The sequence below is a fragment of the Pithys albifrons genome, chromosome 5, assembly GCF_047495875.1.
Source record: "Pithys albifrons albifrons isolate INPA30051 chromosome 5, PitAlb_v1, whole genome shotgun sequence".
NCBI classification, from domain to species: domain Eukaryota; kingdom Metazoa; phylum Chordata; class Aves; order Passeriformes; family Thamnophilidae; genus Pithys; species Pithys albifrons.
Genome location: NC_092462.1, coordinates 51891152 through 51917696, shown reverse-complemented (window position 1 = coordinate 51917696; position 26545 = coordinate 51891152). Strand labels below are relative to the sequence as shown.

Here is a 26545-nt window from a genome sequence, read left to right as displayed (position 1 = left end):
CAGAGCCACAGTTAGCCGACCACATTGTTGAATGCCTTGTTGGTTGTGTGCTCCTTCTTTACAGGACTCTCTTCTGGCAGTGTGGCTCGAACTTGGGGATTAGTGTCTCAAACTGTGAGGCTTTAAAGCAGAGGTACTGCTACTGGACTTGCCTTCTCTCTGGAGGCAGGACTGCAGCTCTACATGGAGACTCAGCTTAACTCCTACCCTTGCTGAAACAGTCCATCCTGACGCACTACCTTCTGTTTCAGTTCATGGTCTTATTTCCTCTGAGAGCTACAATAGCCCTGAGCTCCTCTCTGCTTCCAGCTGGGAGTTGCTCCTCAGTGGCACTCGGGATTTCTGAGTCTTTCTCCCTATTTAAATATGAGAAATGGAGTATATTACTCTGTCCTTACTTAGGGAAATAATTTGAACTTTAAGACTGAAAACTGAAGTGCCATAAAATAAAAATACTGCTTGAGGCAAACAGAAATTTTCAGCCCAAATCATTAAAGCATAATTAAATGTGTCTGCTGGTGGAGTGCATTGGGTAGCTCAGCAATAGGTGGTGCCCTTGCCAATGGCATAGAGTGATGGTGGCAGCAGTTTTTACTGTGCCCTCATCAGATCTGTTGTTTCTCTGTACAACAGACAGTAAAGGATGTTATTACATATCACATGCTGTTCATTTCTTCCTCAGGGGGAGAATCCTCTATTTGGAGTATTATTTTGGTGACTTTTGTTTTCTTCTTTAGTGATGGGTGGGGTAGTTTGTTTTCAAAATGCATTTGCTGCTCTGTTCTAACAATGGGCAAGTCAAGTTCATTTTTGCACTTAGGTTTGAAGATGATATTGTTGGTATTTCTCCATTAGCTGCTCTGCATTAGTTTTTGTAGGTCGGTTGTCTGGTAATGCTTAACAGATCAGCCTGTATGGAGATTGATACAAAGTCATTGTGCTGTTTGGTGAAGTGGATGCCACTGTGGATGTTGTTGGTGGCACAGTTGTCTTGAAAACCCTCACAGGGATGAGTCCTTTTGATGTTGCTTGACGTTCTGCATCAGGGGGGCCTGGCTGGGCTAGTGGTGGCTTCTCAGTAGTTGCTGTCATGAAAAGTTTCTTTTTCCCTGTAGCCTGAGTGGTTTCTACATGGCATGGAGCGGGGAGGAACTGTCTTCTGAGGATAAGCTCAGAGAACCCATCCTGTGAACAGGGCCTGTGTTTGTCCCAAATGACAGGACCTTCAGAGAGGATCCAGGAGTCCCTACCACTCTCCAGGCCAGTCTGCCTTATGTCCTTGACTGCTGGAGAGCCTTTGGGATGCTGAATCAGATCTGCAGCCTTTCTCCCCCACACCTCAATTGAAAATGCACCAGAGAGATGGTGAGGAAGCCTACAGAACAGAGAGATACCTTGTAAGCTGCAATAATCTCGTGGGAAGATCTATGGAGGCGTGTGGATGGGCCATGTCTGAGGGGCCATATTGACAGGTGCAGGCACAGACCCTGAGAGAGCTGTGGAGAAGACTGATTATTGGATCCAGATCCAATATCAAGAGACGGCTGAGATGAAGAAGAAAGGCCTATTACAGCATGTGGGACTTCATGCTGGAGGATGGGTGGTGGCACCACGTAAGGACATGGCAGTGAATTGAGAGGATGGCAAGCACTAGAAGGGATCTGCAAAACCTAATAGGAAAAGCTGTCAAGTGGTGAGTGGTCAGTGCAGAGGTGTGTCCAGGACCCTGAGGGGCTGCAGGACCATGTAGTAAGGTACCATGCATAGATAGGGCACTACTGCTGGGACAGCCCATTTCCCTCAGCTCTAGCAGTGCAGGCTGTCATTGGCATACACCGTTCAGAGGTCTTGCTGAATTAAATGTAGTAGATAGGGCTCAACATCCTTGTTTTGTACTGTGTTCAGGTTTGGGGTTCTCTTAGCTTTATTTATGTAACTTTTATATTTTAAGAGGGCTACATAGATGTTTGTCTTCACTGAGGAAAAAAAACAACTATGTTGCAGACTTCGGGGGTGCAGTGGAGGACTTGCAGTTTTGGGAGCTTTTGCTGAACAAATGGGGCTTTACACAGTGGACATTTTGACAATCCCTACCACGTCAAGGGTTGAAAAAGGCAGTCGTGTATCCCCAGTGCCACCAGAGGCCTGAGACCCTTCTGCTGTCATGCTATGTGATCTTTAACTCAAGCTGTGGAAACAGAAAGGACTGAGGGGGACTACAGGATAAAAACCACCATCTTGCTTTCTTTCCTCCCTATTGTCCTAAGCTGTTTTGTGTCCTTTGTCATTGTGTTGAGTCTAAAACTAGATTTGTGTACTCCTTGTGAGTGAGGAACATTGTTTTCATATGACTCAGGAAAAATCTTACCTGACTTGGGGAGTGCTAAAATGATAGCAAAATATTAAATGCCAGTGTATTTCCTCTGAGAACAGGATGTGATATGTACAACTTTCTTTGCGCAGTAGAACATTTGAGTGTGGCAGTGTTGTGATGACAATTGTTCTTTCTACAAGCTTGGTAAGCAACTGTATGGATCAGTATTTTTGTGTTAACTTGAGAGATAGGATTCTACTCCTGCCTGCACATCTGTGTCTAGTCATACACACTGGCCAGGAGAGCAAGTAGTGGAAGTCCTCTTCCTGTGCCGCAGATTTAATCAGTTTGGTCTGTAAATGGAGCAATGGTAGTCCTGTCAAGTTGGGCTGTGGGCGTTCTGCACAGTGGTGTTTGCTCCATGTCAGCTAAGTCTCAGGGCATTGTCTGGAATTCCTACCTCTAAATCAGGGCAAAAGTAGACTTTCTCACCTGTGTATCCTTTTTGCCTTTCCAGATGATCTCCTTTCACTATCTTGCAGTGCCATATAGACAAGTCAGGGGTGACTGGGAGGTTCAGCTTTTTGGCATTTATGAAGATAGCCAGGTAAAGTAGCTATCTTGATGTGCAGTAGGGAGAGCAGAACATCCCTGGAAGGGCTGATGGCACCCTGGCTGGCAGGACAGCTTCCCCAAGAGAGTGCTCTGGGAGCAGCTCAGGGCAGCTATGTTAGGCTCCTGTTCTGAGCCTTATTCAGGGGCAACATCTCCATATTCATGAACTAGAAAGGAGAAAGTGGCTGTTGAAGCAGAGTCTGAGGCTGCGCAGTGTAACTACCTCCTTCGAAACAAGAGAAAGTGGGAAAAGCACATTCAAACCAAAAACAGCTGCTGCCTTCGGCTTGCTGAGTTTCCCAAGAGGATCCCCCAGCGGCTTCTGACATGGGTTGGGGCAGGAGGCCCAGGTTGGGCTGGCATTTCCTTTCCTGACAAGGCTAATGCAGCACTGCAGCAACACGAGGCTGCGGGAGCGGGGCTGGGGCAGGAGCAGGGCTGGGGCAGGAACAGCCGTGCCCGAGAAGGGCAAGGGGAGCAAGGGGGCCGCTCCCGCCGCGGGTCCGTGCCCGGGGGCAGAGCTGCCGACACCGCCCGGGGCAGCGGGACAGGGAAGGGGGAGCCCCGGGACAGACGCAGCGGGGGCCCGAGGAAAGCGGCTCCCCCCGGCACTCCCTGCTGCCACAGGCGCCTCCACGCGGAACCGAAGGAGGAACCAGCGCCGGGAGCATCTCCGCGGCCCTGAGCCATGGGGCAGCCTCACGTCAGGTAACATTTCACAGGGGAAACCACGAGAGTCTCCTCCACGGTTTTAGCAAAGCCACTGGGATTATTTTTGCATTAAATCCAGATGAGGGAAGGAAGTGTGAATGTACCCCGGGAGAGAGAAAATTGCAGACATCAGAAGGGTTCGGAGGAACAGATGTGGCCTTGTGCGTGTGGAAGCCTTTGCCTGCTGCAGAGCACTGCCCTCAGCCCACAGTGGTGTGGTAAATATCTTCCAGAGCTCCAGCAAAAAACTGTTATTTTTTTATTTTGTTATTTGCCCACTTGTTAAGTGGGCAAAGAATCTTATCCCCTCAATAGGATGGATGGGTATTTTGGAAGTAGTACCTGATTTGGGAGAAGAAGATTGAATTTGTTCTTTGACACTGTGAACAGGCTGTCCAGGGAGGCTGTGGATGGCCCAGCCCTGACAATGTTCAAAGCGAGGTTGGATAATAAGACCTTGAACAACTTGGTCTAGTGGGAGGTGTTTGGCATGGCAGAAGGTCTTGGGACTAGATGATCTTTAAAGTTCATTCCAGTCCCTTACCATTCCATTATTCCATGATGTGACTGCTTTTACAGGCTGTCCCAGAATGAGAGATGGTGGAGTTGGGTAACCCTCAGTGCAGTTCCTAAGCACACTTCACTTTCAAGAAAGAGGATGCAGGTTTTCGTGTTGCTCTGGAGGAAAGCACTTCCCATACATTGCCCTGGCCACCAGTTTTGCTCTGGTGTCACAGGAGGAATTGTGCTAGGAAGTTAGGACACTGGCCTCTGTGTATCAGATTCCAAGAAAAAATCAAAGTGTGTCAACATTAGTTTTGTCACAGCACACGTTGCAACCCGATTGCAACAGAAATACCCCAGAGAAGTAGCTAATTAGTAATCTGTAGACAATGGGAAAACACATAAAAGACATGAAGAGTAGTTCTGTAGTAAAGGTAGGAGAAAGTTTTGGTCTCAGAAAATGGGGAAATCTCTGCCTGCCTTGCCTGTACAAGTGTATGGATTTAATGCACGGAGCTGTATCAGCCTTGAAAAGAGGCTGGATAAATAGATACCTGCACCCAAATGTTGGTTCCAAATCCAAATCTGATGATCATTTGCACAACTCAGTGTTCTCTGTTTTGGGCCTGAGAGGTCTGTGCTGCTCAGGCATGCCCAGATCTGAGTTGCTCAGTGGCTTGGACCCACCTCAGCAGTGCCCCCAGAAACTGGGCAGACAAGGGCCAAATCCTCCAGAGCAGGGGTAGCTGGAGGGCTGCTCTGTGGCCACCTGAAGCATAGGGTCAGCCTGTCACTGAAGGGGAAGAGGCAATGGCATGGGAAGGAGCTCTGCCTGGGTTGAACTGAAGGTTGAACCTTGTAATTCAGGAGAGAGGCAGGAGAGTCCACAGAGCAGGGATGTCTTTCAGGCATGTTTCTTCATTTAGGCTTCTCTGTCAGGCATGCTCTAGCCTCAGTATGCTGAAGGGCTTTGACTCATCGTCTGAAGGTTCCTAGTCCTGCCCACACAATGTGTCAGGAACCTGCCTCACGCTAGATTGTGGATTCTCTTTTATCACCATGTGCTTCAGTTTGTGCCACTGCAATACCAAACCCAAGGATGTCTAACCCACAGCGTTAGCTTGCTGAGGAACCAGAGCCCGAATTCATCAAGGCATAGTAAATAATAGCGTGAGAGTTTTACCAAAATCCATGTAGGAAGTTCTTGTGAAACTGCATTTTCATTTCCCCTTTCAGATTTAGAGCTCTCACACTGAGTAATGCTGCAGAAGGTGCTGTGCCTGGTCTGCTTTAGAGATTCTCTTAGTAATGCTCTCTGCCATACTGTGAGGAAGCCTCCCTTTTGCTGAGGTATCTGTTCCTGGGAAGGGAGTGCTTTTACCCTCAGGTTGAAATGGATCTGGACAATCTACCCGATTTCCCCTGTACTGCCCAGGAATTCAAGTGAAAGCAAATAACCACATCCCAGTTTTCCCAACGTACAACTGGCATCTTGACAACATATATTTTTCCTGCTTTTCTTTGAAAATGATAGCAAAAAAAAGAATAGGCTCTTTTATTAACAAAATAAGCACACTTATTCTTGTGTGTTGTTTAAAGCTCTGGTGCACTGGCTAGACATAAGCAACAATCAGCTTATTATTTTGTATAATATAATGATCATCTAGGACAGGAGAAAGGCTTGTAGGGCTAAATACAGTGGGTATTGAGAATGTCATGGTTTACTTCCCGAGCATTGCACATACCACACTATTTGAACCAGACCAAAATCAGAGCTGAGTGAATTTGAGAACAAAAAGGAAATCAGGCAAGGGGGACAGGAGCAGCTTCCTTCCTTAATCTCAAACCCCTTCCTAACATCAGGAGCTTGCTGGTTTCTCCAAGAGGGACAGAAATCAGTGGATTAAGAACAAATGTGACCTTTCATTGTAGACTGACCCATGTCAAAACCCTGGGGCATGTTATTTTAGATAATTTGTTATAAACTCTTAGTTACTTGCAGTTTAAGACTTGATTTTTTTTGCTGTCAGCTTACTTTTCAATGTAAAAATAAATTGCAGCCCTCCACTCTGCCCTGTAAATATTTTCCACAACAAAGTGTTTGTTTCTGAAAGTCCCTGATAATGACTCATAATGAGTTAAAAAAAAGGAGAAGCACTGTATTTTGTAATATATTAACTATTCACTCACAGACAGATGTTCCCCTTCATTGCACAGCATGAAGATGTGAAAGGGAGCAGAAAAACTGCAGTAAGAAACACAAAAAACCCCCAACCCAACAAACAAGGATCAAGTGCAACAGGTCAGGCTGCAATATTACACCTAACTTTGGAATTGCCTTCATGTTGTGCAGAGACCGTGGAGCTGAGGGTCTTTTCTAGGAGTTTCAGGTCACTTGGTAGTGAAGTCATGAAGCAAGTGCATGAAGTATGTGTATTCCTAAGAAAGGTCTCAAATAAATAAAATTCAACTATTTTGGGGAAGTTGTTGGATCAAGATCCTCCAGGAAGCACAGTGGAGGGAAATGGGTGGAAATCAAGACATATTAGATCACATTTCTTATTCTACAGTCTTGTTTTTTGCTAAGTTCACTCAGTTCAAAAGTTGTTTATGAAGTATTTTACAGATTGATGCACTCTTTTTCCAAAAATGCAAATTACTGAGCCAGATGGCCTCACATCTGGATTAGCCTCAGCATGAAACAGAAAGGAGTAGTTGCATTTTTATCTGCTCTCTGTGGCAGACCTATAATTGGTGATGATCACCAAAGACATTTATATTGGTATAATTTGCAAATAGTATTTATTTCTCTACTTCTGACAGTTCTGAATGTTTCTGATGGAAACATTTCAAAATATTTGTGTGTCTGATTTTCTTTATCACAATTGCAATGGAAACTTACTGCCTGATTGCATATGCTGGTATTGGAAAACCCAAACACAGTTAAAAACAGATGAATAGATGTTCAATGTGAAAATTAAGTAACATAAGTTCTCACATAAACTGATAGTGAGCTGAAGCCCTTTATTCAAAATCTTGTCTTAAATTAAAAGGAAGATTGAAGATTTTAAGAATAATCCCAAAAATGTCTTCTCTGAGCCATCCTACCTTACCTTCATCCCTGTTGGTAATTAATTGAATTAATTTCATTTCATAGGGAAAGAAACAAATTGATTCCCCAGCCTAACTGTGCAGCACTGTTCTGCAAGCTTTGAATCAGCAAGTTTAAAGCATGTTTATATAGCTTATATTCTTTCAGCAGCTATTTATATTTTTGGCACAAACTGCTTTTCCTCTACACGTAAATTATCTTTGTGTTTTCTTTTTGCTTTATCTTGTAAATTATTCAGTTAGTTTCGGAAGCAGTATGACTTTATCTTGGAATGCATTGTACTGTCATGATGTTAAAGTGGACAAATTCATTAGCTGTCCTCAGAGAGTTCCCATACTGCAAGGAAAATAAAATGCATGGCTTTAGATCTGGATCAGACAGCCCGTTCCTACTGTTTCATGGCCAGAGATGGTCTGAAGTGGCTTCACTGACCCAAAATATTTGCTGAAAAGGACTTGGGTTCCATTTCTGTGGCTCTGGTTTCAAGGTTCGTGGGAACTCATTACTCATTCTTCTGCCTCAGGGCCACACAGCCCACTGTGCTGGTCTTCTGGGCCCCTCATGTTCAATTCTGGGGCTGCTCTCCTGCTGTGCTGTGCTGGTGCACTTGGGCTGCTTAAGGAGTATGGGACTGGAGTGCCCTCCCTGCAGTCTGATTGCCTGATCATACAAAAGACAACCTCTTGTGCTGACAGCCCCTGGAGTATAGACCATAGACACTGAAATCCCGACACTATCATCACAGCTTTGCTTTCAGTGTTGTGGTAGGAAAGCTGGAAATGATGAGAATCTGGCCAGCTCAATTTGTGTATGCTGGGAAAGGCAGGAGTCTCAGTGACTGTGGTCCCTCTACCTGCTCAGCCTCCTTATGCCTGTGGAAGAGAGGACATACATGCTGATGAAATAATACTACTGATCAATCCTAACCAATGCTTCAGAGGGATCCTCACTGAATTAAAACAAAACCATATACACCAATGTTGAATCAGCCCAAAAGTGCCTGCGTTGGGTTCTGCACAAAGTCCACTAAATATGTGTACTGTCCTTTTAAAGGCAGGGCCGTATTCCAGCCTGCAGAAAAATATCCCAGGTCTTGTTCCTGCTACCGGAGTGTAGCACTGCCAGGCAGTTGTCAACCTGGTCCTTGTCTCCGCAGGTGTGTGGGGGTGCTGGGCCCTCCTACGCTGTTAGCCCTGCAGCAGAGAGGAGCAGCTGTAGGACCAGCAGAGTGCAAACAGAAAGCTTTCCGCAGCCTCGAGGTTTTGCCCCCTCCCCCATCTTCAAGGGTTTTGCATCTGCTCCCATAGTCACCAAAGAGAGAAAGATAGGTACACTCATATACCAACCCACAACAAACCCACACAGGCAGAGCTGAGAAGCTCTCACCAGGAAGCTGACTTACGCTAAACCTCTCCACTCTTTCTCGTCACGCTGCATCTGGGTCTGCTCTCACTGCTGCCGCCGGATGAGCTAGACCCACTTGCCAGGACTAATTTGGCCTGCATGTGCAGAGATCTCTGGTTACTCTTCAGGTTCTGGGTTTTTTTGTCCTTTAAATAATATAATTGCACTAATCTGCTAAAGAAAAGTCCACCTGGAAAAGCCAAGAACACAGAACACCACTCTTTTTTTCTTCCCCTATCTCGTCTAGAATACTTGACTTCCGTAACATTTATTTTCAACAGCCACTTTCAGCTTCCTGTCTCTGGTGAGTTCATTGCATTTTCTTTTTTTTCCCCCAAAGTCTTAATGTGAATTGGTATTCTTAATTGAATTAATTATCTTTTGGTTTAGTTTTGTTTATTACTTTTATTAATAAGTTTGTGAAATTGGTTCATGTAATCAGTTTGACTTTTAATACTATGTGATAAATACTCAATATTGTGATACAGAATTGAACACTTGTCCAGGTCACTTATTTTCTGAATTTTCATTTGTTTTAGTTTGTTTCCACTTCAGCATAAAAAGGCCTTGTATTAAGTAGAAAGAGGAGTGCATTGGGCTGTGCCATGCCAGTTTTTAACATGTTAATTGAAGAAAGAAAAGAGAGAAAATGGGAATTGTTCTAAAGATGGTGGGTCTGATTCTGATGCTCTTTGCTGTTGTACGAGCTATGAACCCACGTGTGATAGGCATGTGTAAACCTGCAACACCTCAAAGGATGGTTCGTTTCTCCATTTGTGAAGTACGTTATGCTTATGAGAAAACTGTTCTGCTTCATCCTAAATGTTCCCAAGCAAATTTAGGAGAAGATTTTATTGAGAGAATTTGAGAAAGGTGCTCTTAGGACTGAAGTGAGATTCAAAGTATTTTTAATTTGCCAGCATTTCTGGCTCTGGCTCTGGCTCTGGCTCCAGTGGCTGCCTGGTCCTGCTGGGTCTAACAAGTGTGTGTGCCACCTTTTGAGGTGTAAGATTGCTGTCTAAATGGCCATGTCTGTAACTCTTTACCTTCAGCTCATGCCCAAGGCTTCTTTTCTGCTTTCTGAGATAACTGTGGCATGCTTATGGTGTGGGGTCCCCTTGGAGAGCAGTATGTGTGTGCGTGCATGTGAGCACATCTGTGCACACCCTTTTCTAGAGTTTGCTTACAAAACCTGCCTCTTAGGATGGTCTAGCGGCAATAGGATGGTCTTGTCCTATTGCCAAACGATGTAGTTAATCTAAGAGGTGAATGAGGATTGAGCACAGTGAGGTCAGAACCATCACTTTGACAGAGATCCCCACAGAAATCTGAATGTGAATTTAAGATTTTCTAATGTCGCCTTTCAGCTGTGTTTCCACCTGTGGGTGGGGCAGAAGTGGAGCTGTGGCATCTCACGGGGGCCAGCTTTAGCACGGGATTTATCCTGAAGAAAATATTTGCAGAATTAAAAGGTAGGGTGAATGAGATTAGTTAGTTGTTAGTAGGCACATCGATCAGCAAACTTTGGTGTCTGCTGCTGTTGGAATAAGGTGGAACTGTGGTTTTTACTATGCTACTTTGTATTTCAAAACTCCACAACTTAGATCAGGGTGTGATTACAGAGATTCCAGTGGGCAGGACCATATCTGTATACTAACTTGACTTTGTAACAGGGTTTAATCTTATTTTTCAGAAATAGGTCTGAAGATGAACAAGTGACATCCAATATATCAGAAAAAGTGGGTACAGACTTGATGTGAATACCATGTTTAAGACTTGAGCAGGAACTGCAGGGTTGAAAAGCCTCATGTGCACTTACTTCTTCCTAAGTTTAGAGAGTAGACCTTGAAGAGGCATACTGCACCCTAGATTAGGTGCTGCAAACCAGAAAAAAGAGAGTAGTTTTGTATTTATAAAGAATCTGTGTTTTTATAACTAATCTGTACTTACTGTTGAAGTTCCAGAGCAAAGAATTAAATTTAAAAATGAGCTTGATTTCACGTTATAGCAAATTCACAGTCCATCAGCTGGACAACATGGCTATAAATTACTGTTATTTAATCCCAATTTAAGGTAATTTTACTGTGCCAAAGCAGTGTGAAGTCATTCCACAGCAGAAGGACATCAGGCCTCACATGACTGCCTGTATCAGAGGGCAATCACTGTGTCTACACACAGCACAGTAAAACCATGATGCTGGAGTTACAAATCCAGAAAGTTAGTACAAATATTAAATACTAAAAATATTTTTCTAGCCTGGTGACCAGTTTAACAGATTCTGGCTCAGCTGCTCCTTGGGGAGCGTGATTTCGGAGAGAAAATAAAAGCACTCTCTCTGCTGCATATCCCAGCACAACCGAGAGGCTGATACTGAAGTGGCATCGCTGGTAACAGCTGCTCATGCCAGTAATGTTAGGGAGGTAATCTTGCACGAAGAGAGGCAACCCATATAGATCCTCAGAGATGTAAGTAGGTGATTTGCAGTATACCCAAAGCACACAGGAAATGAGCAGCAACTGTGGCAGTGTCACAGGCTGTGCCTTTGGCCCACCCTATCAAGCAGTGTGTCTGTACCAGCAGAAGCTCCTGAGGAGCTTTTCTCATGACACTTTCTGATAATCAGCTGGGAGGACACTCAGGCAGGGAGATGAAATTCTATGTTTCTCATCTTGCTTTTGCTGTGCAGTTCTAGATGCGTAGCAGCAGCTGGGTTAGGCACTTTAAATGAAAAAGATTTTCAATGAAAAACACCTCTTCTCTCTAAACTAAACCCTCCTCCATTTCCTTTGTAAAATGTTGGTGCTGTGATTCTATAGTTTTCATTAAGAGACAGTGGAATGTTACTAAATGCACCAATCAAGTGACTAATTTGATTGGCATTGGTCATAAAGGGAAAAATTGCAGGTTTTTTATAATGCTTTTGATTGTTGTTTGAAAAGAGATAAGAGAAGTAACTGTAAAACTTGCCTTTTTCAAAGTCTTAATGTGATACTTCGGACATCTCACTACACAGCTTAACATAATTTCCAAATTAGATTCTCACTTTTTCAACCAACGGTGTGTGGGTTTATTAAACCAGCAGTTTTCGAATGTTTTCATGCTGTGACACAGCTTACAGCTGAAAAATATTTTGGGACAACCCCAGCACACAGTAATTAAGAAAGGAAGTTGACCGCAGCCCACTATTAAAGCATTATGGCCTTAAAATACTGGACAGGATCACACAAATACAACAAAGCAGTGTATCAACAAAATTTATGGGCTGTAGTCTACCATTAGTTCTTCTCCACAAAACCAAATGGAGTTGCATATGTGCTTAGCAGAATTTAGTTTTCCTTCAGTTCTTACATCAGTCAAGAACTGGAAAACTTTCCTAACCCACCAGCAGCATCAGTGGAAGGGGAGGCATTTGGAGCCAGTGAAATTTCTGTCATGCAGCAGTGCGTGTGAGCACTGGATGTCATGGATACACAGCCTTGGTGTATCCGGTCTAAAATGAGCAGCTGCCAAAGTGACACAAAGCAATAATCCCAGCAGCCACACTCTGCTGGAGGCTGTGCCGGGAGACCACTGTCACTGTTGGCATGGCAGCTGGAGGACAGGTGGGAGCACAGTCTGAGCACTTCCTGCAAGCACGTATTCCTCATGGAGCAGGTACAGCAGTATTGCTTGTGCCCAGCCCTCCTGGGGGCTGTGCTCTGAGTTTATTGTAGATCCTTTATATTTTCCACCTTGTACAATTGCCTGCCACTTGTGTCTGCATCATATTTCTTTTGCACAAGGAATCACATTTGGTTCTTCAGTTACAGAAACCCAGGAGAAGGGTAAATTCCTAAGGGATGAGGGTGAGGCTGAATTTGGCATGCTTGTCTTTAGCTGATGAAATGTATGAACCTTCTGGAAACCACATGAGGATTCTGCTAGGGTTTGGGATTTCCCTGAGGGGGACTGTGGTGACTTATCACATAGAAAAGACCCAGCATGTGCTGGAAAAGGAACAAACACCTCTCCTGGCAGAAGCTGGCATGGGGGGCTGCAGTTACATACTGTGCATAATGCCGCTCCTCACACACAAGTGTGAGTATGGAATGCCTGTCTCAGTAACTGAACTTGCCCAGTTTGAGGTTGATATCTCTTTTTCTCATGAGTGACAGTGATTTTTTTTCTAAGGTTATCCTGGTTTGTGTCAAACTACAGATGTAACTGGCTCTTCTAATAAAAATGTGTGAGACAAAGATCCCTAGGTAGCAAGAGGTTTCTTTTGGTTGTCTCCTGTGCTATGGTCACTGAAAGAATATGAAACCTCTCACTCTTGCAAGAAGACTGTTCCTTTCTTTTGTTGATAGGCATGCCACTGGATACACAGTCTTCAGCTTGCCATTGTTTTTCATCAAATGACTGTGCTAAAAAACTGTTTTTGGACAGTTCAAAGTTATTGAATTACTGACATAGTCAATTATCTATTAATTTCCTCTCATCACCTGTGAGCTTGTGGTTTATTTTCATTATAAAATATACTATAAAACAGCTGTCGTAAAAATCCCTCATGTAATTTCTTTCATCTTCATCAATTTAAATGCAAGTTTTTAAATTCATTTATCTTTCAGTCAAGTTTTAATTCTGGATGAAAAGCTGTTGGGTATAATATCTCTGTGTCTAAATCAAGTCCACTAGGATTCAAAAAATGAAGCATGGGAAATGTTCTCATAATGTTCCAACATAGCTCTCCTAAAATATCTCTCTTTTAATATGTGTCATCATTTTCATCAAAAATATGTAAAAATCAAGAAAACCAAGGAAAACTTTCTATGCGTCCCACTGAAGAACTCTGCATTATGATCTATCATAGCGTGGGGATTTGCATGATCTTTAAACCAACTAAAAACCAAGAAGATGTCAGCTATAAGTATATGAAATAGCTTCTCAAAATACTCAGCTGAAGAATGAGTGAGAAAGATTTACGTATTACTTTTGGTGGTAAAGAATAGTCTTTTCTCTTAACCTATTCCATATGAAGCACTGCTGTTTGCAGTATTATGTCTTCTGAATAAAAGCGGCAAGAGATTAAGATTGTACTGTAATCAGAGAAAAGTAAAGGAAAACAGGCACAGGCACTAAAATGTGCATTCTGATCTGGCCTATGGTTGGTGTAAGATATAAATCAAGGTAAAATCTGACCTACCAGGTATAACTTGTGCTAATTCCAGAAAAAGAAAAAAAAGGAAATCTCGATAGCACATTCCTTTGAAATTAGGCTTTAATCATAACTATGCATAGGATGTAGGCAGTTTGATGTAGGCAAGTATGCATGCCTGTTTGTCTAATTTAATTTGCTAAAATTAAGGAATTCTAGACAGGGTACATTGTGAGAAAAAAATTTCCTACTTTTACTGTAGATATATATTATCTCTTATTTTATCCTTATGCTGGCTACAGTGCTGGGTACAGTCCCGGGAGAGATTGTGGAAGATAACTAATTTTTTAATTTATAAAACAAATAAAAAGGATAAAGACTTTAAATCTACAAATGCAGGGCAAGTTATGATAATTGTGTCTTTTGTATCGTTCTTTCTACTTGATAAATAATAGAAATTATTTCTGAGAAAACTCTTCAAATTTTTAACATTTTAATATACATGTGTGCACACACAAAATTGAAGAATAAACTAAAAGATGGCAGTTTTCCTGTGTCTGAAATCTAGACTATTATTTTAAACACTCTGGTATACACAGAGACAAGAAGAAGCTTTTTGTTGCTGGCAGTGCTAAGGGGGAAAACCTAAAATTATCAGCCTTTCTGTGTAACAAAATAAATAACCAACCAAATTATTGTCGCTTCCTTTACTAGCTTTGTTCATTAACTTCAGAAGTTTAACATTCATCACAGGAAAACTGAGCAGTGATATGCAGTAAATATGAGTTCATCCTAAATTTAAAACAAAAAAAAGTCAGTATGTTTTAGCAAGAGGTCGTTTTTGTGAATTGTGTGGTCAACCGAAACATCCTTATTTGCTGTTCAGAACACCTGTACATTCAACACATTTTTTCCTTATCACAAAATATGCAAAAAGAATCTTCCATTAAACATTGTCTAATTCTGTTCTAACTAATATTTTCCTCCTCCACTTTTACCTCCCAGTGAAATCAAACTTATTCAAATACATAATTTAATGAACATGGAAAACTGCCTTTCCCTCCCCCTGAGAACCGAGGGAGAAGATCTGGACTTGAGAGTCTCCTTTTTTTTGTGTTAGGCATTTTATAAAACCACAGCAAAGTTAAACCGGAAGAGATCTCTGAAAGTGACATTGGAGATCTTGCAAGGAACCCATGGAGGACAGTGGAGAAATGGGAGGACAAATTTTCAAGACCTTTTAACACCAAGGAGGGGGTTATATGACCTGTATCATTCATATATTAGCTTTTAGCTATACTGTTAATATTGATTACTTTGTAGTGTTTCAGGGACCCAGTGAAGAAGATCAGGTAGAGTGCAAACAAGGAAGAGGAGTGCAGTCCTACCCCATGCTGGAGCCAAAACACACAGAGGTCAGCCCTCTCCACTGCAGTGGGCTTAGCACAGGCTCTGAAAGAGAGCAAGCCCTTTTGCATGCAAGTGCAAGTGTGTATGTGGAGTTGCTGGTTTATTTCAACATTTTACCATGTCACACATGTGTGACAGTCAATATAAATCCATGCATCTCCTTAGCAGCCAATCATTGTAACATATTGTAAAGATGTATTTAAATAGCTTAGTGGCTGCAACAACAGTAGAAATGTAATTGTTTACAATGTGTGTCTATGTAAATTCAAGTGTAAAACTCTATCAATTATATACCTAGGTTATTGCAAATCCACATTTAGCACAGCAGGAATCTCTGCTCATGTATATGCAAATACACATGCATACCTATATGTAGAAATAAAGAAATTTAGAAAGCGTGGTCATTTCGTATTACATCCATTTGATGCAAAATATGTATGCAGGTTTTCAAGTGATGGTCAGATATCTTGCTGATAATATGCACCTATTTCGTACAGCAATCTGTAGCAATGTCTTTTGCAACAAATTAATATCAATGTGTCAATAAGATATAAATATAAATGTATATAGACATCCAGACATGCATGTACATATGGATGCAATTTTTTTTGTACATGGATGTATTGATGTATTGATTCAGTACTGAAATAATTATGTTTTAAATGCACACTGATTTATTTTCAATATTTTTGTTTTCACACACACACACATAAATATATATATATACATATAAACTTCTATGAATCCAGTCTAGCAAATAATGCATTGCTCTGCAGGAAATTACAAATGCTTTTTTAAAACTAAGAAATACTAGTTGTGTATGAAAAGGAAAGGGATACTTCATGATGATTATGCCTGTCTGCAAATGGTAAAAAAAGAAAAACCAAACAGAAATAGTGAAAAGGTTAGACTTTCTGGAAAGAAAATGCAATTATTGTTGAAGGTTGTATATAAATAAGTACTTCACATTTTGGCAGCCAAAAGAATCTGGGGAGATTTTGAAGAGTTAAACCTGTAAATAAAATTCCTACAAAAATATGTTGTATGTGCCTTTTTGATTCATCTCAAACTTCAAGAAAAGTGAACTGTGTTAAAAGAGGATGTGGCATGAAAAATTTGAAATGGTTTGTGGTCCAAAGCTGCAAACATTGCCACGTGAGAATAATTCTACATGCACAGTTGTCTGATTGAAATCAGTTACTTAAATATAATGCATTTTGTAATATCAGTCCTTCAGTTTGGCTACAATGCAGTTAGACTTGCTAGAAATTTCCTTTTGACCTGTAAGTCCATTCTGGTAGCATGACTTTTCATAGGTACGTGTGATAGCACTATAGTCCGTGCATAGCACTTTATCCATGTTCATCTGCAAGCGTATCTGTATCCCCATCTGGACCCAAAAGCAGTTCTATGTCAGTGGTGAATGTATCTGTACATATATATGCATGTGCATGTGTACAAAGACAGAGCCTGTGAGGGAAGGCAGATGCACAGATGGTTGACAAACTCCTGTGCTTGAACAGACATGTGTGTGACATTTGCACACCAGCTGCTCCATGTAAGGCTCTATCTGTGGTGAGACTCAAGAATTTCTTCTCTGCTTAAGAGCAGAGAAGTAAAATTATCACAGAGAAGGGGGTAAAAGGAAGGTGGCATAGCCAGTATCTTGCAGAAGGAAAACACTGGGTAAGTGCAAGGGTGGGTGCCACACTTCAAGCATGACATGCTGCTCCATTTCTGATGCCTTTGGAGGATATTGAATCAGACTGAGAATGGCTTGTGAGCTGGTCCTTTGTGAAGGGATTACTTTCCTACACTTGATTTACCCAAATTTTAATTTGAAGAGGATGTAACATCTATACTGAAAATGGATAATTTTTGAAAATACCCTGTAGTGCCGTGAATACCACATAGGCTGTAATTTACCATGTCATGCCATAAACACGTGGAGAAAAATTACTTCAGACTCATGGCTTGAATCTTTAAACCGGTTCTTATCACTGCCAGATCTCATTGAGTTCTACTAAATTTAGGATGTCGGATCAGTACCTGAGAGTCTTATAGGTTTTTTTGTTAATTTTTTAGAGTGGTTCTAATAATTTGTGTCTGTGTGTAATTTGTAAAAAAATGAATCAAGGTGTGATTAGTCACAGCAAGAGGGTTCTTGAAGATAAAATAAATATTTCTTTTGTCTAATTGAATGATTGAGATTTAAATAGTTTTTCTCACTGACTGTAGTAAATTGAATGGATCTTTCGACGTCATTATCCATTGCTTATATATATTATTATAGGTACTATTACTACAGCAATGAAATAGAAATTTTTTATTTACAATATCTCGTTAAGCAGTTTTATATGGATGTGCAGTATGTAAGCATGTGTGTAAATATGTAAATTTTGTTATAGGGAAAGCTTTCATCCCTTTGCTAGGACTTCATGTCTCATCTCATCTTGTAAATAACATTGATCTGTGTTCTTTTATGGCAAGATTTCACATTCTCAGTATGAGGGAATTTCCTTTAAGTTGAATAAATTGAATTCCCTTGCTAATGATAAAGTTGACAAGATTACTGAATATTTGATAATAAATCCTTTTCATCAGTTCCAGTTGTTACAACTGTCAAAGAAAATGAAGTGTTTTCAGATGTCGTCTTGATCCAGAAGTGAACTTTTTGCAAAGGCTCTTAAGAAAGTGATTGTGTACTTTCTCTAAAATTCACAAATTTGAAATTAAAAACAAAACTTAGTTTTGTGTTTTTTCAAAACACAGTGCTGAAATTTGAAAACAGGAACAGAATTTCAGTTTTGTGCATAAGGGAGTGAAAGAAAAATTTCTAAGTTTTTGTTCCTGCTATTTCATTTATTTATTTATTAATGCTAGAAGAGGTTGGTTTTGAGGTGAAAAGACATCCTGGCTTTGAAAATAGGGGTTCATTGCATGTTGCTTCCTCTTCTAACTTCAGGAAGCCATTGCAGAGATGACTGTACATAAAGATAAAATATCCATGTAAAAGCTCTCACTCAAGCTTCTAAGCATTCTTTCATTCCTTTAAAATATAAAACCACATTGAAAGATATTCTGGCAAGAAATTAATCAGTATTATAAATATATCAGACAGCTGAAGCATCCTGCCAGTGAGTAACCTGCCATCTTGCTGTTGGGTCAGAGTAGAGACTGCCCCTGTGGTAGCCTGCTTGGAAAGTGTATGAGTTGAATGCAGACTTTTTGGTGGAGTAGGTTGTGGAACAGATGCAGGACCTTGCAAAGGCAGTGAGCCAGTTCCCCTTCATGGCAGAGGTACAACCACTGAATGCCACTGTGGACTGAAATGCTGACACTGAGGTGGTGGGAGGCTGATTCGCAAGACTGGGCCTCTTAGTGCTATAGATCAAAATTGTCTTAAAAGGAATTAGAAAACCAAGAGGCAGCTAATGCAAATGTCAGAGAATCAGCTTAATGAATGCATGAAGGGAAACTTCATAGCAAGGGGCCCTTTGCTTGCAGATCAGCTGCAGTCTCCAGTCGGACTGCTGCTGATGTGTTAGCTTTCAGCAGTCCTGTGCTGTGGCAGCAGTCTTGAGGTTTGTGTGGAGTAAGTACACCTCATCCACAGAGTTGAAAACAAGGCAGCATGACCTTGACAACCTGGTGATCTAGCAGAGTATCCAGACTGGATCCACAAATGCCATGGCTTCTCTGTCACAGGGGCTGCATCTTCTAGGTGCTGTCACTAACCAGGTAAAAGCATCTCTGTCCTGTCTTGATTCCCACCAGCCTTCCTTCTCCCTTACCTCTTGCCTGCAGGAGTTGTTCTTAGGTCCTGTCTGTGCCTTGCAGTTCCTACTGCACCCATGGAGGTGAAGGTGTAAAGCTGCACACTGTTCTGGTCAGTGAAGGTAGTCTTTGTGCCTCCTTCCTCTCCTTGAGAGCCTCTTACTAAGAGATGCAAGGAGAGTTCTGACGTATCTGCGATGCAGTTGGAAGGAGAATTGGTTACAATCCACACACTGGAGAAGAACTGTAGGCACAGTTTTGCAGCCTCACTGTGTGAGGTGAGATTTACAGGAGTAGTGCAGGCAGGCAAAGACAATATGTACATTCAAGCATTGCACAGCAAGTGGAAGTCTCTCCAATGGTTTTCAACCTCTTCTATTAGTATAAATATTTTTATTTCTTGCAATGTCAGGTCTCTTCAAGAACTACTACACACAGTGGTCAAACTGAAAAATTAGCCTGCTCTTATGTAATTGTGGTAGAGACTGGATAATGGCAATAATAGTTAGCATGTTAATTGCTTTATTAAGCATTTTGTGACTGCCTGATCTAAAAAGCCTGTTGTCTGTGTGGTTTGTTTACGTATGAGTTAATTCCCTTCAAATACCAGCCTACCCAACACTGCACTATCAACATCCAAGGTAGATTTTGAAATTAGAAGTTCCTCACTTTTTATTTTCCCATTAGAAGATGCTGTCCCTGGAGATGTTTAGCCATAGTGAGCCATGTTCACAATGATGTTATAGTAGATGCTGGGGGCATTCTTGGCATAAATGAAAATCCTTTTCAGTTCAGCTGATAAACTCACCCTTTTTGACACAGCAGTACAGCTTTCCCTTGTTGGTAGAATGGTTTCAGCAAATACTAGATTAGTTTTTCATGGGATGTATATTCACATGAATCCTCTGCTTGCAAAGAGCTTGGTGCTGCTGGGCTCCTCTTCCCATCCATACTGTGGGTTGGTAACACCACTCACCTTCTCCATATCATATTCAGCCATGATCCAGTGTGAGGCATTTTACTTGCGTGAGGTTGCTGAGGTGCAGGTCAGACAGTGCCTCGAGAGTGCCTGTTGTACGGTTTCTTGTGCTCATGTCATCAGTGAGGTCCGAGGGCTCTGAAACCACACACTGGTGCCAGAGTTCTGTATTCCAAAGACAGAGGGAACAAAACCTGAGGTTTACTAAAAGTCACTATTCAGAATGAGTACACAAGAATAAGACATGCATTCTTATACCTAATGATAAGAGGTCTTACCTTATTATTCAAATATCTTCAATTGTTAAAAGTGATGAAAGCATAAGCCCAAAAAAGCATAAAAGAAGATACAGGTTTATATCTGGAATTCCAGATACAAAATGAACTTAATAAAGTTGGTAAAATTTGGAAAATCAAATTGTTGGAGGAAAAAATCCATCAGCAGCTTAGATTCCACTCTGATCTGTGATCAGGTGGTTTTGTGCCGTTTTGTAATGGGTATAGCATATTGTACTGTCAGATTAAGACAGAACATGAGAGAAAGGGACCAAAACTTGTGCAGATATTTACCCAACTGGTTGTATACTGACATGTAGAAGTGCCCTGTCCTTTAAAGGATACTAGGTTTTGTTGATGTTTAATCAAGAGTCTATTGAGGTGAACTTGTGTAATTATTTTAATACACTAATATTGGTCTTACCCTGGGGCTGCAACAAGAATCAGCTATGTGCTTAATTAAAAATAATTCTTCAATGTGCACATACATAGTCCCAATTATATATGAAGGCACGTGAAGTCCAAACGGTTGTGAACAAATAAAAGATCAGGGCCACTGAGGGCAATTTGTCCACAGGATCAGAATATGAACCTAGTTATATACCAGGGCTGGTTATTATTCATTGGTGGATTGTAGAGCAATATAATTTGCTTTGAAAACAATTCCACACTGTCACAGTGGAATATTTCAGCTTTTGTTGTTGTATGTCAACTAGTGATATTCACTAGTCCTTAATATCTCTTTCAGTCTTTTATAATTTATACACTTTCTCTAAAAATAGTCAGTATAATCAGACCTGGTAATTAACAAGTTGAGTACCAGAACAATCCTTTTATCTATCTTTCTCTGTTCCGGCATTTATGAAATCACAAAAGTAATGCTTTGGACATCCTTATTTTCCCCCACATTCCAATATACACAAAATAATGAACCTGAAGGCACTAAGGGCTACTTGCACCGAAGAAATGTTTGTTCTGAAAAGGAGACTTGGTACATGGAAACTTTCTCCTGGGAGTAGTTGTTGTCTGCGTAGTAAGCAGCGTTGTCTGCGTAGTAAGCCGCTGGCTTGTGCTGAATTGCAGTGTTTTCAAACTGTACTGCTGACAAAGTATTTGAACAGAATACAAGGTGATGATACAAGCAATTGGACTGTGTATCCTACATACGCTTTTTGAATTTTTCATAGATGTATTTTGTAAAGGTCTGGTTTAATTCCCTTGAGAGCCTGTTTGGAGGATGGAGGTGAGATAGTGGAGATAGACCTAATGAATCTTTAAAAGCAAATTTTCAGCTGCTGCTGCCAAAACTTAAATTCATGGAGCAGCTTGTTTCCCGGTAACCAGAAATGTCGTGAAGCAGCCTCGGCCTCCATCCCACTTCCTAGAAGCAAGCTGAGGTGGTGAGAGCAGGGTCGCGCTGGCAGGCCAGGAAGCAGCGTCTGTTGCAATGCCTCCCGCAGATACGGTAACTCGAGTGCGCACACGGGCGGGTGCGGGATCGGTGCCGCCGCTATAAAACAACGCGCTCCGGCCTCGCATCTCTCAGACGGTGCGTCGGGTGGGACAGATGCAGGTGTGCCAGCAGTGTGAGAGGAGGTAGGGCGCTGCCTCGCTACAAAATGAAAGCAGAGGACTTGCCTATTGCAGTCGTCAGTGACTGTAAAATGTTCTCTATAAGCTCGTCTAGCACTTTTCTTTTACTTTTTTTCCCCCTTTGTGGGGTAAACCAAAGCTTTAGTGTGTAGTAGAAATGGGGGGTGGGGTGGGGGTGTGGCGTTAGGGTACTGAAAGTGGAGAGTGTTACAGTAGCATACAGTAGTATATGCCCTTCGTGGCCATCATTCATGCCTGTGCAAATAACCTTCAGCTGTGATATCTCTCTTCATATATAAAGGAAACACAAATATATTATTTGTGTAACATACACATGGCATTTTGAAATTATGCAGTGATACTTTTTAAAATTACTTTTGTTGAGCAGAACTAATTTGCCTTCAGTTTTGCCACTAGTGATTTTCAAAGCATCTTGTGTGTCACCCTGTGTGAGCAGTAAATCTTGCACACAGCTAGTGGGGAAGAGGCAAACACTTTCAAAATAGGAAAATTTGACTGAATGCTGGCAGGGGCTCAAAAGCAATTACATACTCTGAAGAGGTACTCAGTTCAGTTTTACAAGAGAGTAAATATCAGGGCAGTTGTAACTGCTTCAAATGAAATTGTTTAACTGAGGAAAGCATAGGTAGCAGAGCTTTCTATGGCTTGTGATTCTTTCTTGTTGAAAGTGATTTGTAAGAAAAAATAAACTTTTTATTGTACTTTTTCTGTGAATCCTTTATTGCTTTTGAAAATCCTTAAGGTTCACGTCGCTCAAGATTCACACCCGAACTCTTTGCATCCTCATTGTCACAAGTGGTTCTGTGTTACTGTTCCATATAGAATTGCTTAAAGAGTCGAATTAGTTAGCAAAGGGATTTTTTTCTCTTTACTACCTCTACAGAGCATGGGTACATTTTCAAGGGAATCCGAATCGAGCATTTAAGGATTCACAATTCTATCAGTCTTGGTGAAAGTCAGAGGCAGGAAATGTCTCATTTAAAACAGGTTAGTAGCAGTTATACCAAAGTTAAATTAATTTTATTACTCTTTAGGCAATTGGAGGGGAAAAATGGTTGGTGTCAGTGGAAAATGGCAATGGTGGTAAGACTGGTACCCCTTGTGGAGCAGCAAGGAATGGCTGTTTTACACACATCTGACTGGGACGGAATGGCAAGGCTCAACATCCTCAGTCAGGGGTGCTCCCTGTGGTTATCCAAATATATGTCCAATCATCTCTATCTTGATGAGGAATGGGTTCTTCTCTGTGGGTTATAAATGTTACATTTTATTTTTACTCTTTCAGAAATGTTTGACTCACTGAAGATTGACCACAGAGCCACGTGGGACAAAAGGGGATTTTAACCTCAGGTGGCAGAATCAAGTCAGAAGAAGTAAAGAGTTTTGGATGGTTTCTCACTAAATGGAAATTATCTAGAGAGCCTCTGAGACCGCTGCATCTCTCCATTCCACTCCTGCTGCACGGAGACGGTGCTCTTGGTCCTGGACATAAATAAAATGCTGGATTCAATCAAATGTGTCCTGGTGGGAGACTCTGCAGTTGGGAAAACATCACTCTTGGTACGTTTCACCTCTGAGACTTTTCCAGATGACTACAGACCCACAGTATATGAAAATACTGGAGTGGATGTCTTCATGGATGGTGTCCAGATTAGCTTAGGTCTTTGGGACACATCTGGCAGTGATGCCTTCAAAGGCATTCGCCCCCTCTCATACCAACAGGCAGATGTGGTGTTAATGTGCTACTCAGTGGCAAACCACAATTCCTTTCTGAACCTGAGGAACAAATGGATCAGCGAGATCCGCAGCCACTTGCCCCGCATCCCTGTTTTGGTAGTGGCCACTCAGACTGACCAGCGTGACACCGGTCCCTACCGCTCCTCCTGCATCAGTCCAATCGATGGGAAGCGGCTTGCCCAGGATGTGCGAGCCAAAGGCTATTTGGAATGCTCTGCCCTCAGCAACCGGGGGGTGCAGCAGGTGTTTGAGTATGCTGTGAGGACAGCAGTCAATCAAGCCAAAAGGCAGAACAGGCGGAAACTCTTCTCCATTAACGAGTGCAAAATCTTTTGAGGACTCTCAGCAGTGGTTTTGCTCGTTTGTTCTTTCTGTTTTCACACAAAGATACTGCAGCAGAGAGAATAGGAGGTGAACCAAAAGAGGGCTCCTGGCAGAACCACAGTGCAGGTGCCTCTCATGAGACAGATGTGCTCTCTATCTGATCCTCTCACCCCCCGCAACACACATGGGCACTATCTTGAAAAACAAAACATGCAGGTACCTGGCCTTATTCACAAGCCTGTGTTCGGACTTGCTAGCCTGGATTGGAGCAGGCCTAAACTGGAGATCTGCAGATAACAGCTGTGCTGATTTTTGTTGTTGTTCCTCATTGGTTGGATCGTCTGGACCTGCATTTATTTAATGACAAACTTCTCTCTGGGTCAACCCCCACCTCTGTCCATGTGTTTTGGGTTTTTTTGCTTGAGAACTTAGTATATAAAATCTGATCACTGTGTATTCTATTTAAAGGACTGTTGTATGTATTGTTGAAAATCCTGAAAGTTTGTTTTAATATTTTGGAGGTTCTCCATTTTGCTAACCACAGAAGCAAATTGTCCTATCCATGTAATAAATGGTCTACAGGCAAGCCTAGCACTTCTTAGACATGCCTGAGTCATTGCCTAAGTCATCAAATCCAGTACATCCAGCATAGGAGGGATCAAAACTTAGTGAAATTTGACAGCTGTCCAGCAGTTTTGTTACATTAGTCTTGTTCCTCAGCAACATGGTCAAACATGGGAAACTAATCTGATTCTTCTTAGACTTCACCAAGTCACAATCCCAGCAGGGCTTGCAGTCAGAGCTGGCTTAGACATGTGGTTGGAGTGGCAGAAATGAATCTATGCTACCATCACTTTTGTTGTCCCTGTTGTAATTCTAGAGGCAAAAGATTTCAGTTTCCAGGGATGAAAGGTATCTTTTCATGAGCACTGTACACTTATTTTTCCAAAGCAGTGGTTTTAGTGAAATCAGTCATCTACACTAGTAAAAATTAAGTACATTGCAATGTTGAATGTGTGTATTTAGAATGGTTAAATAATATTTTTTTTCAGTTTGCATACAAAGTTTAACTGCCTGGGTTGTGTCAAAGTAAGATTGAAACAGGCTTTGAGTCCTGTGGATTCTGTAAAGTCAAATCCTGACATACCTACTCGGAGCAAGTTACCCTCTTGGATGGAAAGCCAGCCTAAGCAGGTGGAAACTCGAGGTGTGTAAGAGAACTCTGGTGGAAGATGGAGTGGCCCCGACATGTACATTCCTTGTGAGTTGTGTTTGTTCCCTCCTACTCAGATTATCTGTCCCCTGTGCCCTGCGCCACCTCTCAGTCTTGCAGATCTATCTCATCCCAAGGTTTCTGCTGCCCACAGAGGAAATCCTTTGGGGGATTTCTTAGTGCAACAAGATTTTCTTTGTACCTTTCCCTGTCTTCAGCTAACTCAGAACTGACCTTTGAGGGGCTTATAGCATGGTGCCATAAAAGATGGCACATAGCACAGTAGAATTATCTCACCTGTGGTGCAGGTGATCAAGTATTTGCCTTGTGGGCACCTTGAATACAAGTGGTGCACAGGATGCCTGATGTTGTGACCATTCCATCACCTCCTGGATTGTTGAATATTTACCAGTCATCAACCTGATTGTAAGCGAGGCTTCTGATTCTTTTGTAGCATAAAAATATACTGGTCTGCTGTGAGGTTTTTATATTAGCTTTAAATCTTTACAAGCTTCTGCACCTGGGCACACATGACACCACCCATCTTTCCTGAACTCTTCTCTTTCCCACTTCTCTTTCTCTTCAGGTGTTGATTGCTAATTCTTTGCCCCCGAAACACTAAAACTGACACATTTGTAAAAGAATCTGAATGCCATTGTACTTATGAGGAGCTGTGCAAGTGGCTGGGTATTTGCAGTCCTTGGTTAAAAACCTGTTGGCTTTTGGGAAAAACGTTTCTATATCTCAACTTTTGCAAAGCCTCTTCACAGAAAGTCTTGGATTTTAGAATCCTATTTTAAAAGTATCCATTGTAACTGTTCGAACATTAAAGACTGCATGCAAAGGGTCATGTTGTGAGTCTTCAAGTCTGTTACAACTGGGGACATTTTTGTTTTGTTCCACTAATGGATTTAATACCTGGTTTCAACTTTTTATGAGACATATTTGCATGCTCTAATCGATGGTCTTTCCTCCCCCCCCCCCCCCCCCCCCTTTTTTCCAACTCAGGATGTTGAGATTTGTTTACAACAGATCATGTTTTTATGTGCTGAGGAGCAGTAACTGCTAGGCCAGAATGCTGTGTTGTGGTACCTGCCATGGGGTGCCAGATTCAGGGACCAGAAGGCTTCAGAGACTTGCTGTCTCAGACAAAGCCAAATAAAGGTGCTCTCCAAAATAACACTGTAACAAGCTTCACAAAGGTTGTTATGGTGTGTTACAAAATGAAGAATTCAATGTTTGCTGCAATTCAGTGAAGCAAAGGGGATAGGCTTCACTGAGACACTTGAGCTGATTGTGCATCCTGGAGCCAGCGTGAGGTGTGAGGCCACTGAAAGCCAGCTGATTTTTAAAATCAAATTGGAAAGAGTATAAAGTAACGGGGATTTTGGTTTGGTGCTCTGTAAAAAAAGCAGTTCCAAT

At 41.8% G+C, this 26545-nt stretch overlaps 1 protein-coding gene across 5 annotated transcripts; it reads left to right on the top strand.

The window, feature by feature from the left end:
* Positions 1–3173: 3173 nt before the first annotated feature.
* On the top strand, positions 3174–25973 carry RHOH (ras homolog family member H). 5 transcript variants are annotated; one of them, XM_071556590.1, is made up of 3 exons: positions 21701–21831; positions 22733–22836; positions 23135–25973. In XM_071556590.1, the coding sequence occupies exon 3, from the start codon at positions 23347–23349 to the stop codon at positions 23920–23922; it is 576 nt and encodes a 191-aa protein (XP_071412691.1). In that variant the 5' UTR covers positions 21701–21831; positions 22733–22836; positions 23135–23346; the 3' UTR covers positions 23923–25973. The 5 variants fall into 5 exon arrangements, with proteins under 5 accessions (XP_071412690.1, XP_071412688.1, XP_071412692.1 ...); XM_071556589.1 differs by lacking the exons at positions 21701–21831; positions 22733–22836 and adding an exon at positions 3174–3637; XM_071556587.1 differs by lacking the exons at positions 21701–21831; positions 22733–22836 and adding an exon at positions 8605–8964.
* Positions 25974–26545: the final 572 nt, after the last annotated feature.

What these genes read in the sequence shown, in the direction of transcription:
- RHOH (XM_071556589.1), top strand. Translation starts at nt 23,347, where the DNA reads ATGCTGGATTCAATCAAATGTGTCCTGGTGGGAGACTCTGCAGTTGGG.